The 23,576-nt window shown below is 36.9% G+C and overlaps 1 protein-coding gene across 1 annotated transcript in view; it reads left to right on the top strand.

The window, feature by feature from the left end:
- The window catches only part of UNC5D (unc-5 netrin receptor D), a 189,685-nt gene that overhangs the window by 85,707 nt on the left and 80,402 nt on the right, over positions 1-23,576 (top strand). The window contains 3 exon segments of the mRNA XM_032229779.1: positions 5,435-5,615; positions 7,247-7,414; positions 11,524-11,692. Of these exon segments, the coding sequence (XP_032085670.1) occupies positions 5,435-5,615; positions 7,247-7,414; positions 11,524-11,692 (518 nt within the window).

Raw genomic sequence — 23,576 nt, 5'->3', positions numbered from 1 at the left:
AGCCAATTATAATAACAACAAGGAAATGTTAATGGTCATTGTTTAACAATATATACATGCTATGGTATTGGCTAAAGTAACTTAGATATAAATGTTAGTCAGTGAGTTGGAAAAAAAAGGGCGGGAGGCTTAATGTTATCTATTGACTTTTACTTAAAAGATGCTATAAAGGTGTAATGTTATTGGAGGATTTTTTGAAATACCTAATGAATGCCATTATGTAGTTGTGTCTTTAAGTATGAATGATTTGAGGTAAAAGCATGTTCAAATTATTGTAGTCAAATTGAAATTGTGGTACATTGATAGTAAGATATACAAAGATTTTTGACTTAAAGTGTATAATCTAATATGAACTATAAGTAATGACTGTGGAAGAAATGCACGAAAGTTATCTGTAACCAATCAACACGCTTTCTACAAGATGTAATGAAGGATGATTCTTTTTGTGTATGTGTTTATGTTTAATTAAAGTAAAAAATAATAATAAAAAAACCTCTGGGATGTAATCCATCAGGTCTGGTGATTTGTATTCATCCAGATCAGACAGGTGTTCTCACCATTTTTTTCTGCTTATTTTAACTTTTATTTCTAGTCTGTCTTTTACAGTAATGTTGGACTATAGTTTCTTTTTGTGGGAAGACCAATGCAAAGAATGCTGGTTTCTTCTTGGATTTCTTGTTTTTCTTTTTCAGTGGTACATTATGATAATGTTTTTTACAGAGGTTTCCCAAGCTTCTTGAGTTGCTTTTCCCTTTAGGATTTTCATCCAAGGAATCTTTCCCAAATTCTCTGAGTTTGTTAAAATCAGCTCTTTTAAAATGTAGGATTTGGCCACTCCACTGATGCCAGCATAAGAGGCATGCTGTGGACTTCATAAGTGAAGAAATTTTGGCTAGCAGAGTTCAGGAGAAGAGCATTTTTGGATGTGGCTACTGCCCTTTGCAATATTATATCCTCTGACCTTCCTTAATGGCCTAAAGATTAATCAGTTATATTATTATTAGGTGGCTATACGATTAAGAGAAGACTCCACCTCTCCCCAAGTTATTTATCCTCCCTTCTCCCCCTCCATATTTTAATGATATATTATTATTTGCTGTTTTATCATTTTAAAATTTGCTGTTTTAAATGTTTGTAAGCTGTCCAGAGTCACTTCTAGATGAGATGGGTGCCCTCCCCTCCCTAATTTAATAAATAAATAAATTCCCAGGTCTGTGAGATACATTGGAAAGTAACCCAACACTATTATCATCCTTGAAGAAAGAATTGGCAAACCATTTCCATGCTACAAGAAAACTACATCAGTGTTTCAGCTCAGTTCATATGCAGTTGTAGGGGAAAAAATGAAAATTTTGAAATACTCCAACGAGGTCAAAGGAATTAGTAAATCAGGGCTGTGTGCATGTTGTCAAAGTTGATTGGATTGGTGTCTGTGATGGTGTAATTGGTTTTCTTATTGTTGTCCTCTGTTAATATTTTGATATAAGAAATGTTGACATTCTGAATGTAGAAATCAGATCATTTTCTCACCAGGTTCATCAGATTGTTATAACTTTTCCAACTTCCTTCATATCTCAAATTCTGGGATGGGAAAGGATCTACAACAGGGCTGTCAAACTCGTAGCCTCTAGGCTTTTCCCCCCTTTGCTAAACTGGGCATGGGCATGGCCAGCATGTGACACATCTGGCCTGTGGGCGATGAATTTGACAGCCCTGATATCCAGGATCAGATTTTGGCGCATCTGTGTGACCCATCAAAATATTTCAGGTGTTCTGGGAAAGAGTTAGCAGTCGTAAGGTTGGAAGGGCATGGCATTGTGATTTCTACCAGAAGATCCAAAGCCAGAATCCTTGATTGATGAGCTTTGCAAAAAAAAATCATTGGGTGACCTTGAACATGTTGCTCATTTTTCATTGCAATCTTTATGATCCAGATTTATTATGAAGATAAATGAGCATAATTTTAAAGGCTTTGTACATTGACACATGAACTTCAGAAAGTAAAAATATGAACATCTCATGGTGTCCCTTAAATTCAGTTCATAGCAAATTACCATTTCTTCCTGGAACATCATCCCTATATGTTTTTCCAGCTTTAGATGAAGAGATGTTGGCTCTGTCAGACCAAGATCTTTTAGAAAAAGCCCCCACTGTTATTTTCATTTGCTTTTTTGAAAGTGTCTTTGTCTGCAGACCACCTACTTTGGTAGTTCCTATGAATAATGAAGTTAACAGTGTTTTGGAAATATGTTAAAAGGCACCCTACCCTAAGGAATTAACAAGCTGTAAATCAGAATGGTCAAGCTTCTAGGTCTATTATTTTAAATTTTATATCCAAACTGAAAGTGAGATGCTCTCATAAAGGAAGGCAACTTTTATTATATTTAGCAGCACTACCAATCTCTCCCTCATCCCCTGACTCTCTTTTGCACACACACAAATACCCTGTCAGGCCTGCAATTATATTCCTTTTAGAATTTTGGCCTGCCACACTTTCTCTTATTTCATTATGCTGTTTCATTAGTATAGTTGATGGGAGGGGGGAATAGAAAGGAGTAGGATTGTGGAATGTGTTGTTGTCATTCTTTTCTAGAAGCCCAAGGTCATCTTTTGTCTCCGCACTTTTACACCTGACAGGAAGCAGCTGGGTAGAGATGACAGTGTGGAAGAAGAAGATTGGATCATGTGATGGATTTGTGGGTGTGGGGACAAGATCATGAACTTTTAACTGAGTGGAATTCTGATGCAATTTCCAGAATTCAATTCAATTCAATTTATTAGATTTATAGGCCACCCAATCCTGGAGGAATTGGGATTCCACAGATGTGCTAAGATGTCTGCTTTATTAAATTGGAACTTTAAGGATCGTTTTGCCTTGGACTCTGATTTAATTCTACATCATACTTGGAATGCTGACACACCCATCCATATATAATGCACATATTTCCTTGATGTACTAGAGACAGAAGATTTTTCCTGGGAAAAAAATATTCCAAGTTGTAGTTTATTATAACCTCCAAACTGAGATACTACACTCCAGTTGCAAGTCTGAAGAATATCTAAAACATCCAGGAATATTCTCATGGGTATATGAGTTTGAACTTTCTGTGCTCAAATCATTCTTAACTTAAACTCTAGGACTGTGATGGCCAACCTATGTCTCATGGAGCCATTTCTGAGGGCACGCGAGGCATTGCCCTATCAGCTCCAGTGTGCATGCATGCGCACACTGGCCAGCTGATTTTCAGCCTTGATTTTTGACCATTTTTTGCCCTCTGGAGGCTTCCCTAAAGCCTGGGGAGGGCAAAAAACCACCCAACATGCAAATCGAAAGTTCAGGAATGGACTTCCCAAGTTCAATTTCCGAACTTCCAATTTGCATGTTGGGTCATTTTTTTGCCCTCCCCAGGCTCTTACAAAGCCTCTGGAGCCTGGGTAGTGTGTTAAATGGACCTACTGGGCACACTGGAAGTTGGAAAATGGGCCGTTTCTGGCCTCTTGGGGGGTGAGGCCATTTTCACTTTCCCCAGGCTCCTAGAAAGCCGGGCACACATGCACAGGGCAGCAGGGGGGGGGTCATACATGCATGCACATGAGGCACAGCATGGGGGGCATTAAATTATGAAGGTGGGCATGTGAGCGTGAATAAAAGTGCACATGCTTTTGGCACCTGTGGTGAAGAAGGTGCACTATCACTGCTCTAGAACCTGCAGAGGTAAATTGAGCTATTTTTGCTACCAGTAAAGGAATTCACATTATTTTCTTGTCTTAAAATACCTTTAGATTCCTTCCAGAGATAGTGGAAATAAAAAGGAGGAAGTGGGATATGAAAAAGTTAAAAAAAAAACATATATGGGAAGATAGGAGCCGAGGTGGCACAGTGGTTAGAGTGCAGTACTGCAGGCCACTTCAGCTGACTGCTATCTGCAGTTCAGCGGTTCAAATCTCACCGGCTCAAGGTTGACTCAGCCTTCCATCCTTCCGAGGTGGGTGAAATGAGGACCCAGACTGTGGGGGCAATATGCTGACTCTGTAAAGCGCTTAGAGAGGGCTGAAAGCCCTATGAAGCGGTATATAAGTCTAACTGCTATTGCTAAGTAAAGAAAATAAAACATTGCTTTCATGATAACTGCAACAGGCAATATTTTTGCAGCCAAAAGTGGTCCCCCCCCCCAATTTTTCTGAGCATTTAATTAATAAAATAAAAGATAGTACTGGAATAAGTAGATTATCTTCTCCCATTTAGGCATTGGAGTTATTACAAATTAGGGACATGTTAAGCCTATTGTAAATTAAAACCTATTTATAATTGGCCAAATCATTGCTTTGGCAGGAAACATTGATCCTTGGAAACGTCAGGGGCCACTTATATTAGGACCATCTTTATTTTAAGCTAAAATGGTTATTTATCTGTTTATCTGTTTGATTATTTGAATGATGACATACTAAGATAACTTATTAGTCTACATGCATTCATACTCAGCTATAATGTAAACAATCTCATCATAAATCCTGTGTTTCTTTTCCACTTTTTCTCACTAGTCTCATCTTTTCATCATAGGTTCAACAGAAACCTGATTTTGCTTTTTCTGTCCCTAGCTAACCAACATGATAAATGGTGCTGGGGGAAAAAAAAACCTGCTGCCTGGCATGGATTCTAATTGGCCATGATAGTGGTCGGCTGCCGATTTGTTTATAAACTAGAAAATCTACAAATTGCCAGCCATCTGCCCAGAACAGTCTGCTAATGAATGCCTGCAGACTGCAGATCCATACACTGATTGCCTCCATGTCTCTGGGCTGTCACCTGGGGTGATCTGATCAGGTTTGAGACCTGAAAATGAGTTGTGACTTAACTGTCATTGGCTAATTCTTATAGATATGAAATACTCATTGCAAAAGTGTAGATGATACACTTTTTAATGTTTCGATGGAAGGTATGAGGGGTCCTTGCTCTTTGAGTTTGGTTGTTTTTTGGGGGGGCATTTCCTTATCCAAATGAACATCATCAGTGCTATCAGTGATTATCATTGATGATGTTACCTGATTTGCATAAGGCAACATCTGCAAGAAAACAGCTAAGCTCAGAGAGCACCAAGGATCCTCATCTCAGCCCTGAGCTACAAATATTCTCCTTTATGGATGGAAGATATAGTGTTTGCACTTAATTTCCCTGCTCTGCAGGATCAAGTACTTTGGTGTGGTTTCACATTAGCAGATTTGAGACAGCTCTCTGGAATGGAACAAACTTTCTCTCAGAGTTGGGTGGGGAGTCTTTAAGGTTCAGAGCTTGGATACTGGATAGTATTAAGAGATTCCAGGGATAGCGCCAGATTTGTCTATTTTAATATAATTAATTTCAAATAGTGATCAGAGTGGTATATCAACATTCATAGTTTATGAATTGTTTTTTCTCCACTCACTTTCCTTTAAGGTGGAGTGGCTTAAGAATGAAGAACCAGTCAATGCTGAACAGGATGAAAATATTGATACCCGAGCAGATCATAATCTAATTATCCGTCAAGCCCGTCTGTCTGACTCCGGGAACTACACTTGCATGGCATCCAACATTGTTGCCAAAAGAAGAAGCCTCTCAGCCACAGTCGTGGTGTATGGTCAGTAGGTGTGACATGCTGTAATTTCTTGGACTGAGTATCACTCTTGCTTGATCAATATTGTTAATGAATTCATCCATCCATTTATTTTAAGCATCACTGCTGGATGAGGATTTCCTGGAATTGAAGTCCACACATCTTAAAGTTGCCAAGGTTGAAAAATACTGAGTTAAAGCATCAGGCTAGAAACCAGGTGGCTTTGAATTCTGGTTCCACCCTAGATATGAAGCCAGGTGGATGACCCTGAGATAGTCATTTTCTTTCAGCCCTAAAACAGATATAATGGCAAATAACTCTTGAAAACCATGCCAACAAAATTGCAACAACTTGTCCAGGCAGTCTCCAAGAATTAAATACAATTGGACAGAAAGAAAAAAAAAGTTTAATAAACTTTCTACTCCTAATAGTAATAAGGAGACAGATCATGACAATGCTCCCTTTCCTGACTTCTAACTGTTCATGAACTACAGTATGTTTGCACCCAAGCAAAATATAATTTTATTATTGTTTTTAATAGCAATAACTTTTAACAACATTAAAATAACTTATTAACACTTCTCTGTTCAATCAAAGATTAAGATCCTTGATTTCAAAAGAGAATTGAGAGCATAAAAGTTGTGACTACATAAATTCTATTTATACTTTGGTGAGAATGAGTGGGCATAAGAGGTACAAGTCAATTGCTCATTAGTGAATAGATGTGTGTCTTGGTGGAGGAGGAGAATTATATTAATGTGGAACTGGGGCTATATATTCCCCACTTTTTTCTTAGATAGTAAAATATCAGTTATATTGAAGAGGAGTCTATAGTTGTCTATAACCTGCTGAAGCTCGACTTTCACTAGATGTAATCAAGGTAAGGATGTTGGGTAGTGCAGTTGAGCAATATCTTGAGATCCAAAGTCTAATGTATACTAATGATACCTATCTGTAGCAAAGTGGAGCCTCTTACTCAAACATAAGATATAGAATAACAATGACTTTACAGACATTTTTCAGACAGTTGAACCTGAAATGGAGCAGGGATGTTTTCTGCTGCTTTCTTTCTTTGTTTCATCTTTTCTTCTTATTAAAGTACCAAATGGCATTTCATTGATTAAGACCTAAGGATGTCTCGAACCTTCCCTTCGCTTCACTTCCCTCCTTTTCCTTATTGAAATGAAAACCCCTTTGGTCTAGTGTTAAGGTACTAGCCTAAAAACCAGAAGACCATGAGTTCTAATCCTCTCTTAGGTCTGAAAGCCGGTTGGAAGACTTTGGGGTTGTCATTCTGTCTCACCCCAACTCACCTTTTGGAGGGAAAAATTGGAGGAGAAAGAAGTATCTTGAGTTATTTATAAAAATAATAAAAGTGGGATTAAAAAACAATTTTTTAAAAATATGCTTTGAAAGAATTAAAGTGAGCCTATGTCATCATTAGCTCCTTACCAAAACATACACATTTATTGATACTACAGGTGCATCTCAGTAGTACTTGCCCATCAGCATGTAAAATGGAAATGACGATAATTCTCACGTCTTCTTGTTTATAAGGAGAAAATAATGAAAATGGAAAGTTTTGTAACAAAGACTGCCTGTTGTAAAATTCTAATATGCTATCTACCTGTTCCCCTATATTTGTGTTTGCATAGTGAACGGAGGCTGGTCTTCTTGGACGGCTTGGTCGAACTGCAATGCCCAGTGTGGCAGAGGAATGCAAAAGAGATCCCGCACATGTACCAATCCTGCTCCCCTCAATGGTGGTGCTTTCTGCGAAGGAATGTCGGTACAGAAAATTACCTGCACATCATTGTGTCCCAGTAAGCAAGATATCCTGTTAACAGTGTAGCCGGGAGGCAGGGCCCTTAGCGCTTGTAGAGCCCCAGGCTTGGGTTCATAGCCAGGTCCTTAAAGCTTTAGGGAAGGCTAATAGGTTTGGGGGCATTCTAATCACTGGAGGATGTTTCACAGAGCAGGGCTGCTGCAGAAAAAGCTTGTCTTTTTTTAAATGAAATTTTATTTTTCCTTTCATATACATTCACAAATATACATTCTTGTAAATACTCTTGACGTTTATCTATTAGCTATTAAACATTTATCACAATCTTCTCATGAATATAGAAAACACATTTGGGGTCACTTTCTTGCCTTCCCCTACCTCCATCTTGTTTCACAACAACCCTACTCTTTCCATCTTCTCAACCTTCCTTCTCTGCCTTCTCCTTTCTTCCTCCTCTCCTTCCTATTTTCTTCTTCCCTTCCCCCACTCCCCCTCTCTTCTTCTCCTTCCTCTCCTCTCTCCTAGTCTTACTTCCCCTCCCTTACCTCCTCTGCTTTGCCCTTTCTTCTTTTCCCTCAGCTACCTCCCTCCTTTCCGTTGTTGTCCTTACTTATTTTCTTTCTCTAATGGGTTCTCGGGGTGGCATTCCAGTGGCCCCAACTTTATATTTACATAAGAATAATTTTTTTTCTTCCACATTATACTTCCCTATAATAAATCAATTTGTATTATTTTTCATCTGTATATTTGTATCTTAATACTTAGAAAAAGCTTGTCTTCTAGTTCCCATCAACTGGGATTCTTTGGCTGATGGATCTGCAGCATGCCTATCCTATTCGATCTGATTGGATGGGTAGAAATTCTGGAAATTCTGGATGCTTGGCAGCTGGTTTATATTTAATGATGGTTGCAGTACCCCATGGTCATCTTTTGTGACCTTCTGACAAGCAAAGTCAATGGGCAAGCCAGATTCACTGAACAATGATATTACTAACTTAATAACAACTGTGACAAGAAAGATTGTAAAATGAACAACTTAACAACTGTCTCACTTACCAACCGAAATGTTGGGCTCAATTGTGTTCATAAGTCTAGGACTGCCCTTATGTTGTTACTATTGCTATTCTATTCACCTCTCAAAGCTATAACAAATACAAGGATGGCAATTTGTTAAGATTGGCATGAAATGAAATTTTGCAGAATGACCATGCAACTGAAATTGCTATATTAGTTGCTCTCTGTACTTTTTATTGAAAATGGTACTTTTTGTGTATCTCGTAGGTGTGGAAGTATGTAAAAGTTGCTGAATTTGAGGCAAGTTTTTGCAAAGTTTCCAGCTGAGGCTGTACATGAATCAGCATTTTTCTCTGAGATCATTTTTTTTTATTTTATTTTCATTTTGCTTCAGGCAATCTTTCCCTACCTCTCTTACCAAAATGAAGCAACCCAAATGAATCTGAGAAAGTCAGAAATAGCAGGAAGAGTGACAACTGAAGAGAAGCTATTTCATTTTCCCTTTGGTAAAATGATAAAAAATTTGGGACTTGTAATCTTCTAGGGCAATTTTGAGCTTTAGATTCACATTCAGACGTTTTCATTTCGAGCTATTTATTTTTTAAGGAAGATTGGATATTCATTCTTTTTGGCAGATCTAGCTTTCAATGAATCTGTAGTTGCACAGACAGAAGAGACATACTTCTCTGCGAGCTTTATGTCAAAGGAAAAAGTTCTAACTTAGAATAGAATAGAATAGAATAGAATAGAATAGAATAGAATAGAATAGAATAGAATAGAATAGAATAGGGCTTCCAGCAGAAATCATGCCGGTGCAGAGCAAACAAACGGGGCTCCCTTTAGTTTTCCCGATTTTTCTTGTTTGGAAGTCCTTAGGGGTGAAGTTGGATCCTGGAGTGATCAGCGGTGTAGAGGGGAAACTCAGGGGTAATGAAGAGAAGAGCAATTTCCGGTTACAAGGGGAACCCCTCAGATTTGACACCAAAGAAACTGGCCTCTATGGCAGATCTGGAGGTGTGATGACCTGACTGTTTGAATGGAGTAGGAAAAGAAAAATGGTAAAACAGCATGAAGTATTGGTGGAAATAGCCAAAAAGGAATTTGGCATTTGTTTGACTCTCCGTGATTTTGAGAAATACGAACTACATCAGCTGATGAGTGAGTCTCTGCGACAGAGGAAAAGTGGCGATTTGGCGGTGGGAGTGGAAGCAGTGTAGAGACAGATATTGAGACTGCGTGGAAGGTGTGAGTGAAAGACCTGAGTGGTCACCTTTTGAAAAACTTAAAGAAAGATATTAAGTGGGATTAAGACTGTGATAAAAATACCTGGCTCAGAAAGAAAACTCTTGCTGGAGAAATTACAGTGACTGTGCTAAATAGGAGGGAGGCGACATCTTAGAAATAAAGGAACAAAGAAGAACTGATGCAATAGTAATATCAAAGTACAGAAAATCACTATTTAAAAGGGGTGGGTATTTACTGATTATAATAGGCATGTCAGAGACTTTTCTAATATACTAGAACTTGAACAATGGACTATATTTAACAACAATAAATTTAGAAACAAATACAATCATATAGCTATTCTATATATCTGTTAATTATATATTATTGGATATTTATTTCCATATCTCTATATCTATTTGATACTCTGTTATATCCCTATATTTATGTACACATAATAGGTTATGTAGAAATTAGAGGAAGAGTTTGTCATATGTATACCTATACTCATATGTTATAAAAAATTAATTTAGAGAATCCTAAATATATACTTTATAATTACTTTTAAATTGACTTTATAGAAACGTACAAATTTAACTATATAGATCTTTAGACATATTTTAGATGTGCTTAAATGTTAGAATTTTTATAAGATTTATAATATTATAATTGATAATATATAATAATATCTAAGGTAAACTTTTGTAAGGTGTATCCAGATTAAAATTACCTATATTTATAGATTTATGCTGCTATTTATAACTAATAGATTGTATTATTAACAGAGTTAGTATAAATAACAGATAACAAATAACATTTTTAAATGAAAACCCATGTAGACATAAAAAATGGGAACTCAGAGAGTCAAATCCAGCTTTCCTGTTCTAAGACAGCATCATTGCATTAGAACATGAAAGATTTGAAGTCAGACTGGACAAAAATCCAGAATTACCACATGCATTCATTCAATTCCACAAGAATGAAAAGCTGACCACCCATTCAAATCATGTCATTGCATCACCAATTCAGCACTGGCCTTTAAAAAATGGCTCATTCCCAAATTGGATTAGGAGCAACAACACTTAGAATCTAATATCTTCCTTTTCCCTTATCTTCTTTGGCAAAGTCCCCATCACCACCACCACCATGAAAGTTATCATCATCATCAAACTCAAATGGTTCCCAATTTTACTGTACCTAATGTCATTATATGAAGTCCAATGCCTGTGCCTTCTTTGCACATTATTAACAGTGTGTTTTTCTCCTCCATGGATCTTATATCTTCTAAAATGCTGCATATAACAGACATGGGGAGGCTCAGTAGAAGGAGGAAGTGAAGGTTAATGCAGAAGGAATGAAGTTTTCCACAGATATTTGGCTTTATTTATAGTGCAACATTGGGAATCAATATTTGTTTTAAAGCTAAGAGGAACATGGGAATATAAGACTGAAGTTAGAGATATGAATGTTGCCAATTAGGAGGAGCAGGAAAGGAAATTCAGCTAGATAAGAAAATGCATGCATTGTTTTAAAAAGTGGAAGGACCAAACAATGTCATTATTTCATTTCTGTTTGAATGATTCAAACTATCTCTGGATCAAATGTCTTCTCCCAAAGGTGCTTTTTTAAAGGGGTAACTGGACTTTCTTTGTTTTTCTTTGAAAATATTTCACTTCTCTTCAAAAAAGAGAAGTTCTGACTGAATGTTGGAAAATGGAAGGACTTCAATCAGAACTGAAGAAGCTTCTTGGATGAGAAATGAAATGTTTTCAAGGGAAAACAAAAAAAAAGTCCAGTTGCCTTTTGAAAAAGCACGCTTGGGACAACCATTACTAGATGACTGAGAATCTCCATATAAGTTCAAATGTCTTGTATTGAAATCTACCATTTATCACTCTCTCTCCTCATTAGTGGATGGTGCCTGGGGTGTGTGGAGTGAATGGTCCATCTGCAGCCCTGAGTGTGAGCACTTGAGGATCCGGGAATGCACTTCTCCACCTCCACGGAATGGTGGGAAATTCTGTGAAGGTCCAAACCAAGAATCAGAGAACTGTACAGAAGGCCTTTGCATCCAAGGTAAGTCATGCATCTGTGAAACTCCTCTATTAAATGAGGGCTGAATAATCTCTAGCCATGTGTGAGCTTTGATTCCTCTTTGCAAACTCCAATTCTAAGCACAACTATCAAAGAAGACAAATATACATGTCCCAGGATAATGTTGCAGGATCCAATCTGGGTCACACACTGGGACCAGAGGTTGAGTCTTCCAAGCTTGAACCCCATCCCAGGGAACTTCTCTTATGCCCAAATGTTGAAAGCTCCTAAAACTAAACCTCTGGTCTTGGTGACTGACTCAGATTGGATCCTGCAACAATTAGCAAATTTTGGTAGTACATTCCTGTTATTTGGAGTCAGGAAATGAATAAAACCTTCTTAAAGTAGCCCCTTTCAATTGCCTAATTGTAACTCCAGTTTAATTGTATCCTTTGGCGATTTAACTACTTCTATCTCAAACTTTTCAAACCTATCTTCCTCCCTTCTTTACCTTCTTGCATCCTTATAAGCTTCATAGCCACGTATCTATCTAGTGAATAACTGATGTTAGAGACTGATGATAATTGTATGAAGTCCACTTTTTCCACTAGGAGCTGATGAATTGCATATGTTTGCAGCTTTCATTTATTTGATTTCATCTGAATTTTTCTTTGGAGCTCAAACCCTTTTAAGTTCCTGGGAAGAGTTACATTGGCTAGAAGGGATTCCTCTTGAGGGTGAATAATTAATCTGGTATTAACTAGGCTAGTCCAGTATGACTCATTGCTACAAAAACAGATTATGTCAAAGCAAGATCACATATTCTGGGAGATAACTTCCTTCTTCCCCATGTCCATAGCTAAATGATCATTAAGCTGCACACTGTTTTCTAATTTGGGAATAGAAGTGACGGAAAATAAATTGTATTTCTGTATGCCTATGTTATGAGTATGAAAAATTCCCCCATCTCTTTCCATGGTTAAAGGCCTTATTCTTTTTATTAATATTGGCATCCTGTTGCCTTAGAGCTTCATGTAATCTTTGGCCTAATTTTATCAACTTTCATTCAGCCTGTTCACTCCCCATTAGCTTGTTATGGAAAAACCGTGAAGGAAAAGAAAGAGGGAGTCAGAAATTGATTTAAAGAGTATTGAGAGAAGGATTGAAAAATATGATGTCTTTACCCATGTTTAGATCCATATATGACTTTGTCTTTCTTTGTCCTTCATCAACATTTTCTTCTTGAAGCAGCAATGCCCCCAACACCTAAAATGGTGATGGGGAGAGAAGAGAGAATGAGCAAAAGAAAGACAGGAGGGGAGGGAGGGAGAGAGAGAGGAGAGAGAGAGAGAGAGAATATCTCAACCTCTGCTTTGAGTGGGATGAAAGTGAAGACTTGAGGATTGCTCATGTTATCATCCTATATTAGCATGTGTTGGTAGATGTTGTGATCTCTCAGACCACCGGGATGGAAAGATCTTAAATGTTAGCTGTGTTAACTGGGTATTGAAATCCTATAAATGTTGGTGGTTCAAGGTTGGGGACAACTAGGATATGTGTATGTAGCTCAGTCTTACTGAACTCATCAGGACTTCCTTATTATAGATTGAAATGTGAATTTTTACTTCCCAAAGAACATTTCTGAACAAGTGCACTCTCAGAATTAATATTTAAGTGAATGTTGATGTATTGTATCTGAAATCTCTCCCCCTCCCCACAAATCAGAGGCAAAATTGGATTATTTGCTCAGGGATCCAGTAACTACACTCAATACAGTATTATTCACTGTTTGAAAATCTCTTGATCTCTTGGCAGGAGAGATTAATTATTTTAAAACACCTTACAAATAAGCATGATGTTTGTTCCTGCGGTATAAGAAGTACAGTTTCTTTTACACATCTTTCAATGTATAAAGAAATAATATATATTGAGGAATGTGGTTGTGAATCAGTCATGCCGTTTCTACTTAATTGTCCTGCTGAGCATGAAATGAACTCTTCACCATAGGCTGTCTTCAGTAATCCTTGGTGTTTCTGTGTAGTTATCTGCACTTTGCACATTAGCTGTCATGGATACCAAAAGAAGAGAGTTAGAAGAGACCTCAAAGACTATTGAGTTTGCATCCTTGCCAATGAGAGACTTCTTTGATAGACCATCCATGGTATCTTCTGCTAAAAAATCTCTCATCAAGGTTTCCACCATCTTTTAAGATTCCCACTGTTGTGAATTTCTCAGGATTGCTCAGATCCTATAGGCAGGAGTTTCTTCCTACAATGTTCATTTTTAATAAAAGGAGGAAATACATGAGATTGTGTGTCGTGGCACTAGCTCCCTATTCATACAAAAGCCTAGATTAAACTACTAATGCTTCTATGTAATGCTTACATCTCACCTCATCCTCACTACAGTAGAACCTCTGGTCACAAACACTTCTGACCATGACCAACTTGGGTTCCAACCAAAAAATTCACATTTTTTTCACAGCCAATTTCCCTTTCCACACCATTTTTTTTGTAAGCGCCAAATTTCCAAAATTAGGTCCAGATCACGACCAAATCAGTTTGCGATCAAAGTTATGGAACAAATTATGATTCTGACAAGAGGTTCTACTATATGTGCCAGCCTATATTTTCCCTACTGTTTTTTTCTTGCATTCTTCTAGTCAGAATATTTATGTTTCCTATTCCAGAGTTATGGGTGCCAAGTTTTGCCTGGGGTTGGCTCCTTCCTTTTAACTAGCACTGATGATGCTATCTAGTTTGGGTAATGAACTCCTCCTTCCCTTTCCCCATGAAAGGTTTACAGGAATTATTCTCTCATGAAGACTGGTAATTTTCTTGTTGCATTCTTTATAATAGTTATGTATGTATATGAACTTGGCAGCATACTAGAGCAGTCCTTGGAAAATATATGGTTGTTGGGTTGGATTTGTTTTGGTTTTAAATACTGGAATCCCTGGCTGATTTTGAGTTGAGAAATAATTTTTGGGATGGGTTTTTGTGTTTTCGTTTGATCTTTGCTAACCATGGTACTGACTGTTCTTTCTATTTCTATCTTTGTATGAAGCGATGCAGAAAAACCACTTTATTTTGCATTGTCAAACAAATGTACACATTGGCATTAAGCTATCTTTTGAAACTCTACAGAGAGTGTGGTTCTCAAAAATAAATAGATTAAGTGTGTGTCTATGAAAAGGTAATAATAATTTATGTGTTGAAGGAGTAAATATAAGTAAGCCTCCTTAATGCTTAAGCATTTGAAGATGTTGACTCAGATGGTTATCTTAAATGAGCACTTGTATTTTCAAGTGGAAATGGAAAAGTAGCTAACCACACAAACTGACTAGTATTGACCTCCTTTTTATTTTTCTGCCTATCTCACTATAAAAAAATCTAATCCATGTTATGATTGACATTTGACATCATTACTGGTTCAGCATTTATTATATGTCTATGCAAAGCTGCTTATATTCTACTCTACCACCCTGGCTCAAGCAGATTGAGTGGTCTCTACTCATAAATAGGGTCATGGAGATTTTTTCCATTTCAGTACACATTCAACAATATTATATAGACATTTGAAAGTATCAGAAGAATTCTACACAGACATATATGTGGATATTATATGTATCCAATTACATAATTCTAAGAGTAGAGCAGAGCAGAGGAGGATAGGACAGAACAGAATAGAATGGAACAGAATAGAATTCTTTATTGGCCAAGTGTGATTGGACACACAAGGAATTTCTCTCTAGCGCATAAGCTCTCAGTTTACATACAACAATAAAGTGATAGGCCATAGATCATAAATCATAGTTACAATCGTTCACCATAAGATACAAACAACAAATGATAAATCATAAGATACCAATAGGGGAAGATAGTAGGAAAGGTGAGAAGATGAGAAATGAGAAAGATGAGAAGAATGATAATAGCAGTACAGCTTGCTACATGAGTAAATTTCTTAGGCCTAAGATAGTGCTGTGGAAATTAAGTGTTCAGCAGAGTAACGGCACAGGGAAAAAAACTGTCTTTGAATTTAGTTGTTTTGACATGCAATGCTCAAAAGAGTAATATGGAAATTGGAATGAACCAACTCTTAATACAGAACTAACTTGGCTTTCCTTGTTTACCTCCACCATTGATGAGCCTTGAAATACTTAAAAGGTTGAGGAAATTCAGGGATACTTATACATTCAGTTGCATAAGCCTGAAAATTGTAGAATCAATTAAGTTAGATTTGCCGAGGTGTCCGGTGGCCATCAATCCCATTATCTGCCTATCTAGTCTAAGTAAGATTGAGGGCTTATAACAATGTTCTCCCATGGTATGCTAACCATTTCCTTATTTTGTCTGGAAAGGTTTTACATAATTACATTATTATGAGTACAGAAACCCTTCTTGTATATATCAAATTTATGGATGGTGGAAGAAAACATTTCTTATAGTATATATCTTATAATTGCAATATTAATTCTTAGGCTGTCACTAGAGAAAAAGATAATCTCCCCCACACAAGAAAAGTAATTTTTTGGTGCTCTGGAACCAACGAGACTTTACCAGCTTCATTACCACATAAGCCAGAATCTAAAGTGCTGATTTATAAACTGTCACTGTAAATGCATTGTAAAACAAGTGATACAACTACAACCATTTTATTTGTTTATATTGTTCCCTTTCATTGGCATATTTGAGAACGTTATATTACAACTATATAAACTTTGGACAACATTTATCGGCAATGAAGAAGAAGAAAAAGGGATTACAAAGGCACTCTTTGACTTCCTTCCTTCCTTCCTTCATTCATTCATTCATTCATTCATTCATTCATTCATTCATTCATTCATTCATTCATTTTTCTTGTAAGATCTTCCAGCATTGAACAAGTGTGAAGTGCATCTGGTGTTGGCTTGCTCTCATTTTAGGGATTTGGCAAATCGATTCCAATCAGCCAAAAGTAACTCATTTCCTGTCAATATTCCTTGTGCTGTTAAGCAGTTACCTCATTCAGGCTTACTAAAAGCCAGAGCAGCTGTTTTCAAGCAAATTTATATCTCACTTTGTGGATTCATGTTGAGCACTTGCTATTAAGATTCCTTTACCAAATCACAGTTTTAGATTAAAGAGGAAAACAGGTAAGAACCATCTTTGGTGCCTTCCTGTCTGTCATACAGTGTTGGCTTAAAAAAACGAAAGAAAAAAAAAGGAGTGATTTTCTACCATATAAATATTTTCACTCTATAGCAGTTAGCAATAGCAGTTAGACTTATATACCGCTTTATAGGGCTTTCAGCCCTCTCTAAGTGGTTTACAGAGTCAGCATATCGCCCCCACAATCTGGGTCCTCATTTTACCCACCGCGGAAGGATGGAAGGCTGAGTCAACCCTGAGCCGGTGAGATTTGAACCGCTGAACTGCTGATAGCAGTCAGCTGAAGTGGCCTGCAGTACTGCACTCTACCCACTGCGCCACCTCGGCTCTAGTATCTATAGATATAAACTGTAGTATATAAACCAGCAGATTTGATACACTAGTTTCAGCTTTTTAGTAATAACCGAATAAGATTTTGCTTTAAAATCTTCCCTGTCAAAATCCACTGATCCAGATTGTTAATTGGGCTGTTTCTACCTGATACTCAGAACAAGAGAATAACATAAGAGGTCAATCTATTCTTCAAAGCATCAGAAGCAAGACGAAAAAAAATGGATACAAACTAATCAAGGAGAGAAGCAACCTAGAATGCTTTTAAGAAGAGACTGGGCAGTATAGGATCTCCTGCTTAAGCAGCAGGTTACACTAGAAGACCTCTCTTACATCTCTCTTATTCTGTTATTTTGTACTTAATAGATTCTCTTGCATTTGAAAGAAAAGTCTTGAATAAATAATGTTGCTGTTTCAATAAAACATTTGTTTGTGAAGCGTTGCATGACTGTTCTACCGCACTGTGTTTGGGGAATAAACTATTGCATATATTTAATATTTTCAGTCATTATCTCCTTTAGAACTATATTTCTATTTCATAAAAATTTGACATTTCAAAAAATGCCATGAATTTTCTGTGCCCTACTTATAGCTAAATGATTTATTCTTCAGCTTTGGAAATAGAAATATATGTTCCTAACTTACTCAGTGATCTAAAAGGTGGTTGTTCTTAGACATTTATGAACAAATTACTTATCAAAATGAAAGACCTATGGTTGATTACAATGAAACTATGGGTACTACTCGTTTAAATGCATAAGTAGATCTTTTTAAATATGTTCCTGTATCCAATCACATGGGTGTGTTTTTTTCCTCTTGAGTTTTTTAGTTTTATTTTTTTCTTTTAAATTTACTGTCTTGTTCGTTTGTTTCATTTTTATTTTGTATTCAGTTACTAAACCCAACCCTACTTCAAAAAAAAACAAACCAACACCAGGACTTTTTTTCCCCATTCTCATTCAAGTATTGGAACACAGTCTGATTCAGCCTACCTGTGGTTATCCAGAGAATTTGACTTGTGGTAAAAATTAGCAATACTTGCCAATTAACTTTGAAAATTGCTTAAATGTACTGAGAACATTGTCTTGAAACCTCGGTTGGACCTCAACCATATTTTGGCTTACAGTTGTCCAGAAGTGTTTAGATCTATTTATTGACAAAGGATTGTCTGATTCTGCCTCTTGTGTTTATGGCATCTCAGTTCGCCACAGGGATAATCAATGTTTTCATTGGCTATTGGGACTATTCCAGAGGTGGGTTCAGACCAGTTCGCACCTATTCGGTAGAACCGGTTCATCAAATCTACCGAACTGGTTAGAAGAGGTTCCACCAGTGGACCCAGAAAGCAGGCCACACCTACAGAAGAGGTTCCAAAATTTTTTGAAACCCACCACTGGTCCTTGGATATGATTATTCTACACTATCATGCTCATATTTATAAAACTCAGTGCCTCTGTGAAAGGTAAGGATGACTACTGCATTTGTGGTGCAATCAGAACATTGCGTGTGTTGAAGTTGTTTTAACGCAAACAAAAGATGCCTTTTTAAAAACAAGTTTACATCATATTCTTATGCATGACAGTGCTGTGTGTGAGGTAATTTAAGGTGGTTCTGACAAGTGTCCTCGGCATCTTCATATCCGGTCAAATGGGCGGCAAGCCACTCCCATCCGGTCACATGGGTGGCAAGCCACTCCCACAAAGGAGGCCACACCCACAGAGTAGGTTTGAACAATTTTTGAAACCCACCACTGGACTATTCCAATAAAATAAAATCTTTTTTTCACCAAATTTAATTCTATTCTTTTTCTGACTGAAGTTGCATTGTACGGGGCGACCTTCATTTTCCTTGGATCCAAACAGCTTCTCCTGATGTATCCAACAGACTTAGCAAAAAGCTTGTAGTTAAATCCTATCAGACAGACCAAAAGATGCTTGAGACATGGGCAGATTCAAATACTGTCTCTTACTTAAGCCCATAGAAAGCAAAGCTTGACTTTTGTCTAGCTGTGATGCTTAGACACAATCTTTTTCTTTTTAAAGGATTAGGGTCATCTTTATGGACCACAATCCCAGCTAAAGATAAACTGTTTCAAAAGAAAACCATTATGATAACTTGGGGCTTTTGAGATTCCATTTCTAGTTTGCCATCCTGTAAAAACCTGGATATATGCACAAATACACAAACACACATCCATACACGCACATATATTAATACACATGCAGACACATACAGATAGACACACTCACACATATATATTCTCTGCTCAAACAGAAAAGAAAGTGAGAAAGGGAGCAAGGGGGAGGGAGAGAGGGGGCAGCACATAGGAGTACTGTCTTGCAACCAGTTTTATGCTCTCTTGAACTTTTCTCACTTATTAAATTTAATGTGAAGTAACTAATCAATGAAAAATTCTGGCGGCTGCAACATGTGTTTCTTGCATCTCCAGAGAGTGGATTTTGCAACGGCAGCTTATGTGAAAGCTCTACTAACACTTCCATGTTTGAAATTCACACTCTGTCTCCATTATTTTGCTACCTGGGAGGAGATTCTGAAAGACAGGGAACTATGAATGACCCATGAGATGTCCTTTTCCCAGTTCTAGAAACATTATAATCATATTTTTATCTAAGTATTTCTTAGTTGGCATTGAATAAGATGATCTGATTAAGCATGGTTGGATCAAACAATTTCCAGTCTATGTCAGATTTGGATATATTTATTTGGAGGTCTTTTCATATTTCTTTATGATATGGAGATGCACACATATTTTATAGGTATGTGATCATAGGTTAGGCATTTGTATATTTATTTTATTTATAAAATATGCATTGGTAAGAAAGGAACCCTGGCCAATTTATCAAACAAGATGCTTGTAATGAGAATGGGAGGGAAAGGGGGAATTAATATCCTAAAATAAACCTGAATTCCACTGCTCCCTAGTAAATGTGCTGTAACCCACAAATTAAAAAAGGGCAGAAGTATGGGACTGCATAGTCATTCCTATGTTGTAAAAGTAGACAAGAAACTTTCACTTCAGAATATTCATCATATTTCCATCACATCCTAACATGAATCTTTTTTTCCTATTCCTGTTATCTTGTGGCAATCTGTATCTTATTCTTTACTAGCTGAATACCCATGCTCCACTACAAAACGATGTGATTGGGCTTGATAAATCAATACTTACAGCTTGAATTTTTTTTTTTTAAATATATTTTATTCATTTTCACATTCCATTTTACAATCACTTATATACAGGGTATTTGCTATAAGAAAAAAAAATAATAAAAAAATAAAACAAAATAAAAAAGAAAACACAACTCATCATTCACAACCCCACCTGACACTTCCATCCTCCATACACCCCATCTACCCCCTCCAACTTTCCTTTCCTCCCTCTAACACTCCCCTCCTACTTCCCTTTCCCCTCAAACCTTCCTTCTCCCCTTACTCCCAACACGCCCTCCTTACATTCCCCTTACTCCTTCCTTACTCCTCCCTCTTCTTTCCCTCTACCTCCCTCCTTGGTGTATGCCTTTATTCAAGTGTTGTTTAATCTGATGAAAAATAAAATAAACCAAGGAAAAAAAAATATAAAGAAAGAAAAGAGAAAAAAAAAGGAAAAAAAAACAACCGTATATAAGTGCATTCTTGTTCTTATTGAGACTATGTTAACACCCACCCACCCACCCCCCATAAATCCCCATCCCTAATCCTCCCGACTTCCCGGGGCCCACACCTGGCACTGCCTTCTATCTAAAGTATCTTGTGTTCGTATGGATTAAAAATAAAAGTAATATATTAAAGGAAAGAAAAACAAGAAAAAAGAAAGAAAAGAAAAAAGAAAAAAGAAAAAAGAAAAAAAAGAAAAAGAAAAAGAACTCTTTGTGTTAAGCTCAGCCCCCCATCTTTATCTATGCTTAAATAGTGTAAGTCATTCTATCTATATTTTATTCTCGTCTCTTACTTCTTTGTTATTTACCCCAACCTCCTGTAGACTCTCCCATTCCTCTTCCTTAACCTTGTATTCAGATAAACATTTGTATAAATTTGTATAGACATCAATATACAATCTAGCTCAAAAATAATCCCTTCTAGTAAAATTTAAGCAGCGTGAATCATTCCACATATTCAAATATTACTTTACAGAAGAATAATCAAACTTTCCCTTCTAATAGGATTTAAACAGCGTAAATAATCTTTCTTAACCTTATTTTCAAACAGTAATTCAAAATAATTTAACCAAACTTTCCCTTCTTAGTAAAATTTAAGCAGTGTGAATCAAGTATTACTTTACACAAAAATCAGTTTACATTCTATCTTAAGATGATCCCGACCGGCTTTCCCTTCTAATAGGATTTAAACAACGTAAATCATTCCGCATGCATTTTACCCTCATCCCTTGCTTGTCTGATATTTACCACTATCAAATTTATGCAGACATTAGTTTAAGATCTAGCTCAAAATAATTTCACCAAACTTTCCCTTCTAATAAGAATTAAATAGCATGGATCATTCCACATATTCAAATAATACTTTCAACAAGAATCAGTTAACCTTCTGTTTTAAAAAATAATCTCGTCCAGCTTTCCCTTCTAACAGAATTTAAACAACATAAATCATTTTGCATCCTTTTACATATATACATTCAATATCACCCCACCAATATACGTAAATCATTCTGCATGCATTTTACCCTCATCCCTTGCTTCTCTGATATTTACCACTACAGCTTGAAAATTAATGAGTAGTTATAATCAGCCTCTCCTCTCCACTCTCTCCCTCAGCCTTGCCCCACAGAATCATCCCCTATCCTATCCCCTTCTCTCCCTCAGCCTTGCCCCACAGAAATCTCTCCTATCTTCAGGGAAACCGGAAGTGTCACGAGACCAGTTGGAAATATAGTGGGCTCCGATGAGCTCTACGAAAATCCAGCCGGACAAACTGCTGTCCGGGGAGGGGGGGGTCTTCAGACCGGAACCATCCTGTAGGGATAGGAAAGAAGGAAAGGCAACTCAGAAGACCAAGAGGAACTGGAAAGTTCCTCGATAGTGAGAGAAAGCTCTTCAGACTGATGACCGTTCTGAATCTGTGGCAACGGACTAAGTTTTTGAGCAGGAGCAATGTTGGAATGGAGTGTTGGGACTGGGTGAGTGATTGGCCAACTCAAAGGTAAAAGAAAACTTTGAATTTGGTCTTTAAAAGGGTCTCAGAGCTGAAATTAGTGGCTAATTAGCATTTGGGAAATTCCATGGAGGAAGAAGGATAAAGCAGACGCTAAAATACTAAAACCCAAGAATATTCTTGTTTATATAATTGGATCTGGAGAAACTACAAATAATAAAAAGGAAAGAACCCCCGGAAATTTTTTTAATGTGGATTGAAAATGTTTTTGACAGTTTAGACAATCAGCTGCTTTGAGTGTATGGCAGTTTGAGAGAGTCATATGCTGGTGGGAAGAGAGTACTACAATACTTTGTGAAAGATAGAAGAGAAAGTGCAGCTGTGAAACTTGACCTTGACTACCAGAAAAGATAATTTGGAACTGTGAGAACTTCTAAGGACTGTTTGTTTTTCTACATTGCTTGGTTTCAATTTTCTATGGCCATGGAAGATAATAATTTTTTGACTTGGATTGGATTGGACTAATATTAAAATTGGACATTAGAATCTGAAAATAAAAAAGGACTGTATGGACTTTAAGTTCCAATTAAATGTGGTATAATTTAAAAGTCTTAAAAATGGTTAAATTTGTTAAATTGGCAATATGGAGCCTTGGATGTACTTTAAAAGGCAGTAAAAAGTCAGAAATTCAGCTAGAGAACACAGATCAGGAAACAGAGGAGAAGGGAACTAAAAGGAGTATAAATGAAGAACAAGAAAATAATATTGAAGAAAAAGGACCTGAAAGTAAAAAAAATAGTTAGTTGATTTCACTGGGATTTACAGTGGCACAAAAAGGATAGGCAGGGGGGAATGTACCCCAAAAAGAATCAATCAAATGGCAAAGAGGGGATTAGTGGGAAGAGACTAGGAGAAGCCCTGGGAAAAACTACTCGAACAATAAAATTAAAAGTGCAAAAAAGGAGTCAGAAGAAAAGATACAATAATTATGTATGTATGTATGTATGTATGTATGTATGTATGTATGTATGTATGTATGTATGTATGTATGTATCAGTGGTGGGTTTCAAAATTTTTTAGAACCTCTTCTGTAGGTGTGGTCTGCTTAGTGGGAGTGGCTTGCCAGCCATGTGACTGGGTAGGAGTGGCTTGCCAGCCATGTGATTGAGTGCGAGTGGCTTGGCAATCATATAGATTGCTATCTTTTTTGCTAATGAAATGTGGTTTCATTTTGTTCTGATTTTTTTTTAAAAAAAAATTGTGAATCTTTGGATGTTCACATTTTGGGGGGAAATGGCTTTTGTTTCTCTGTGGAGTCCTTTT

Source organism: Thamnophis elegans, chromosome 13 (assembly GCF_009769535.1).
Source record: "Thamnophis elegans isolate rThaEle1 chromosome 13, rThaEle1.pri, whole genome shotgun sequence".
NCBI classification, from domain to species: Eukaryota; Metazoa; Chordata; class Lepidosauria; order Squamata; family Colubridae; genus Thamnophis; species Thamnophis elegans.
Note: the sequence above shows the minus strand (reverse complement) of the source record. Positions and strands in the feature narration are given on the sequence as shown.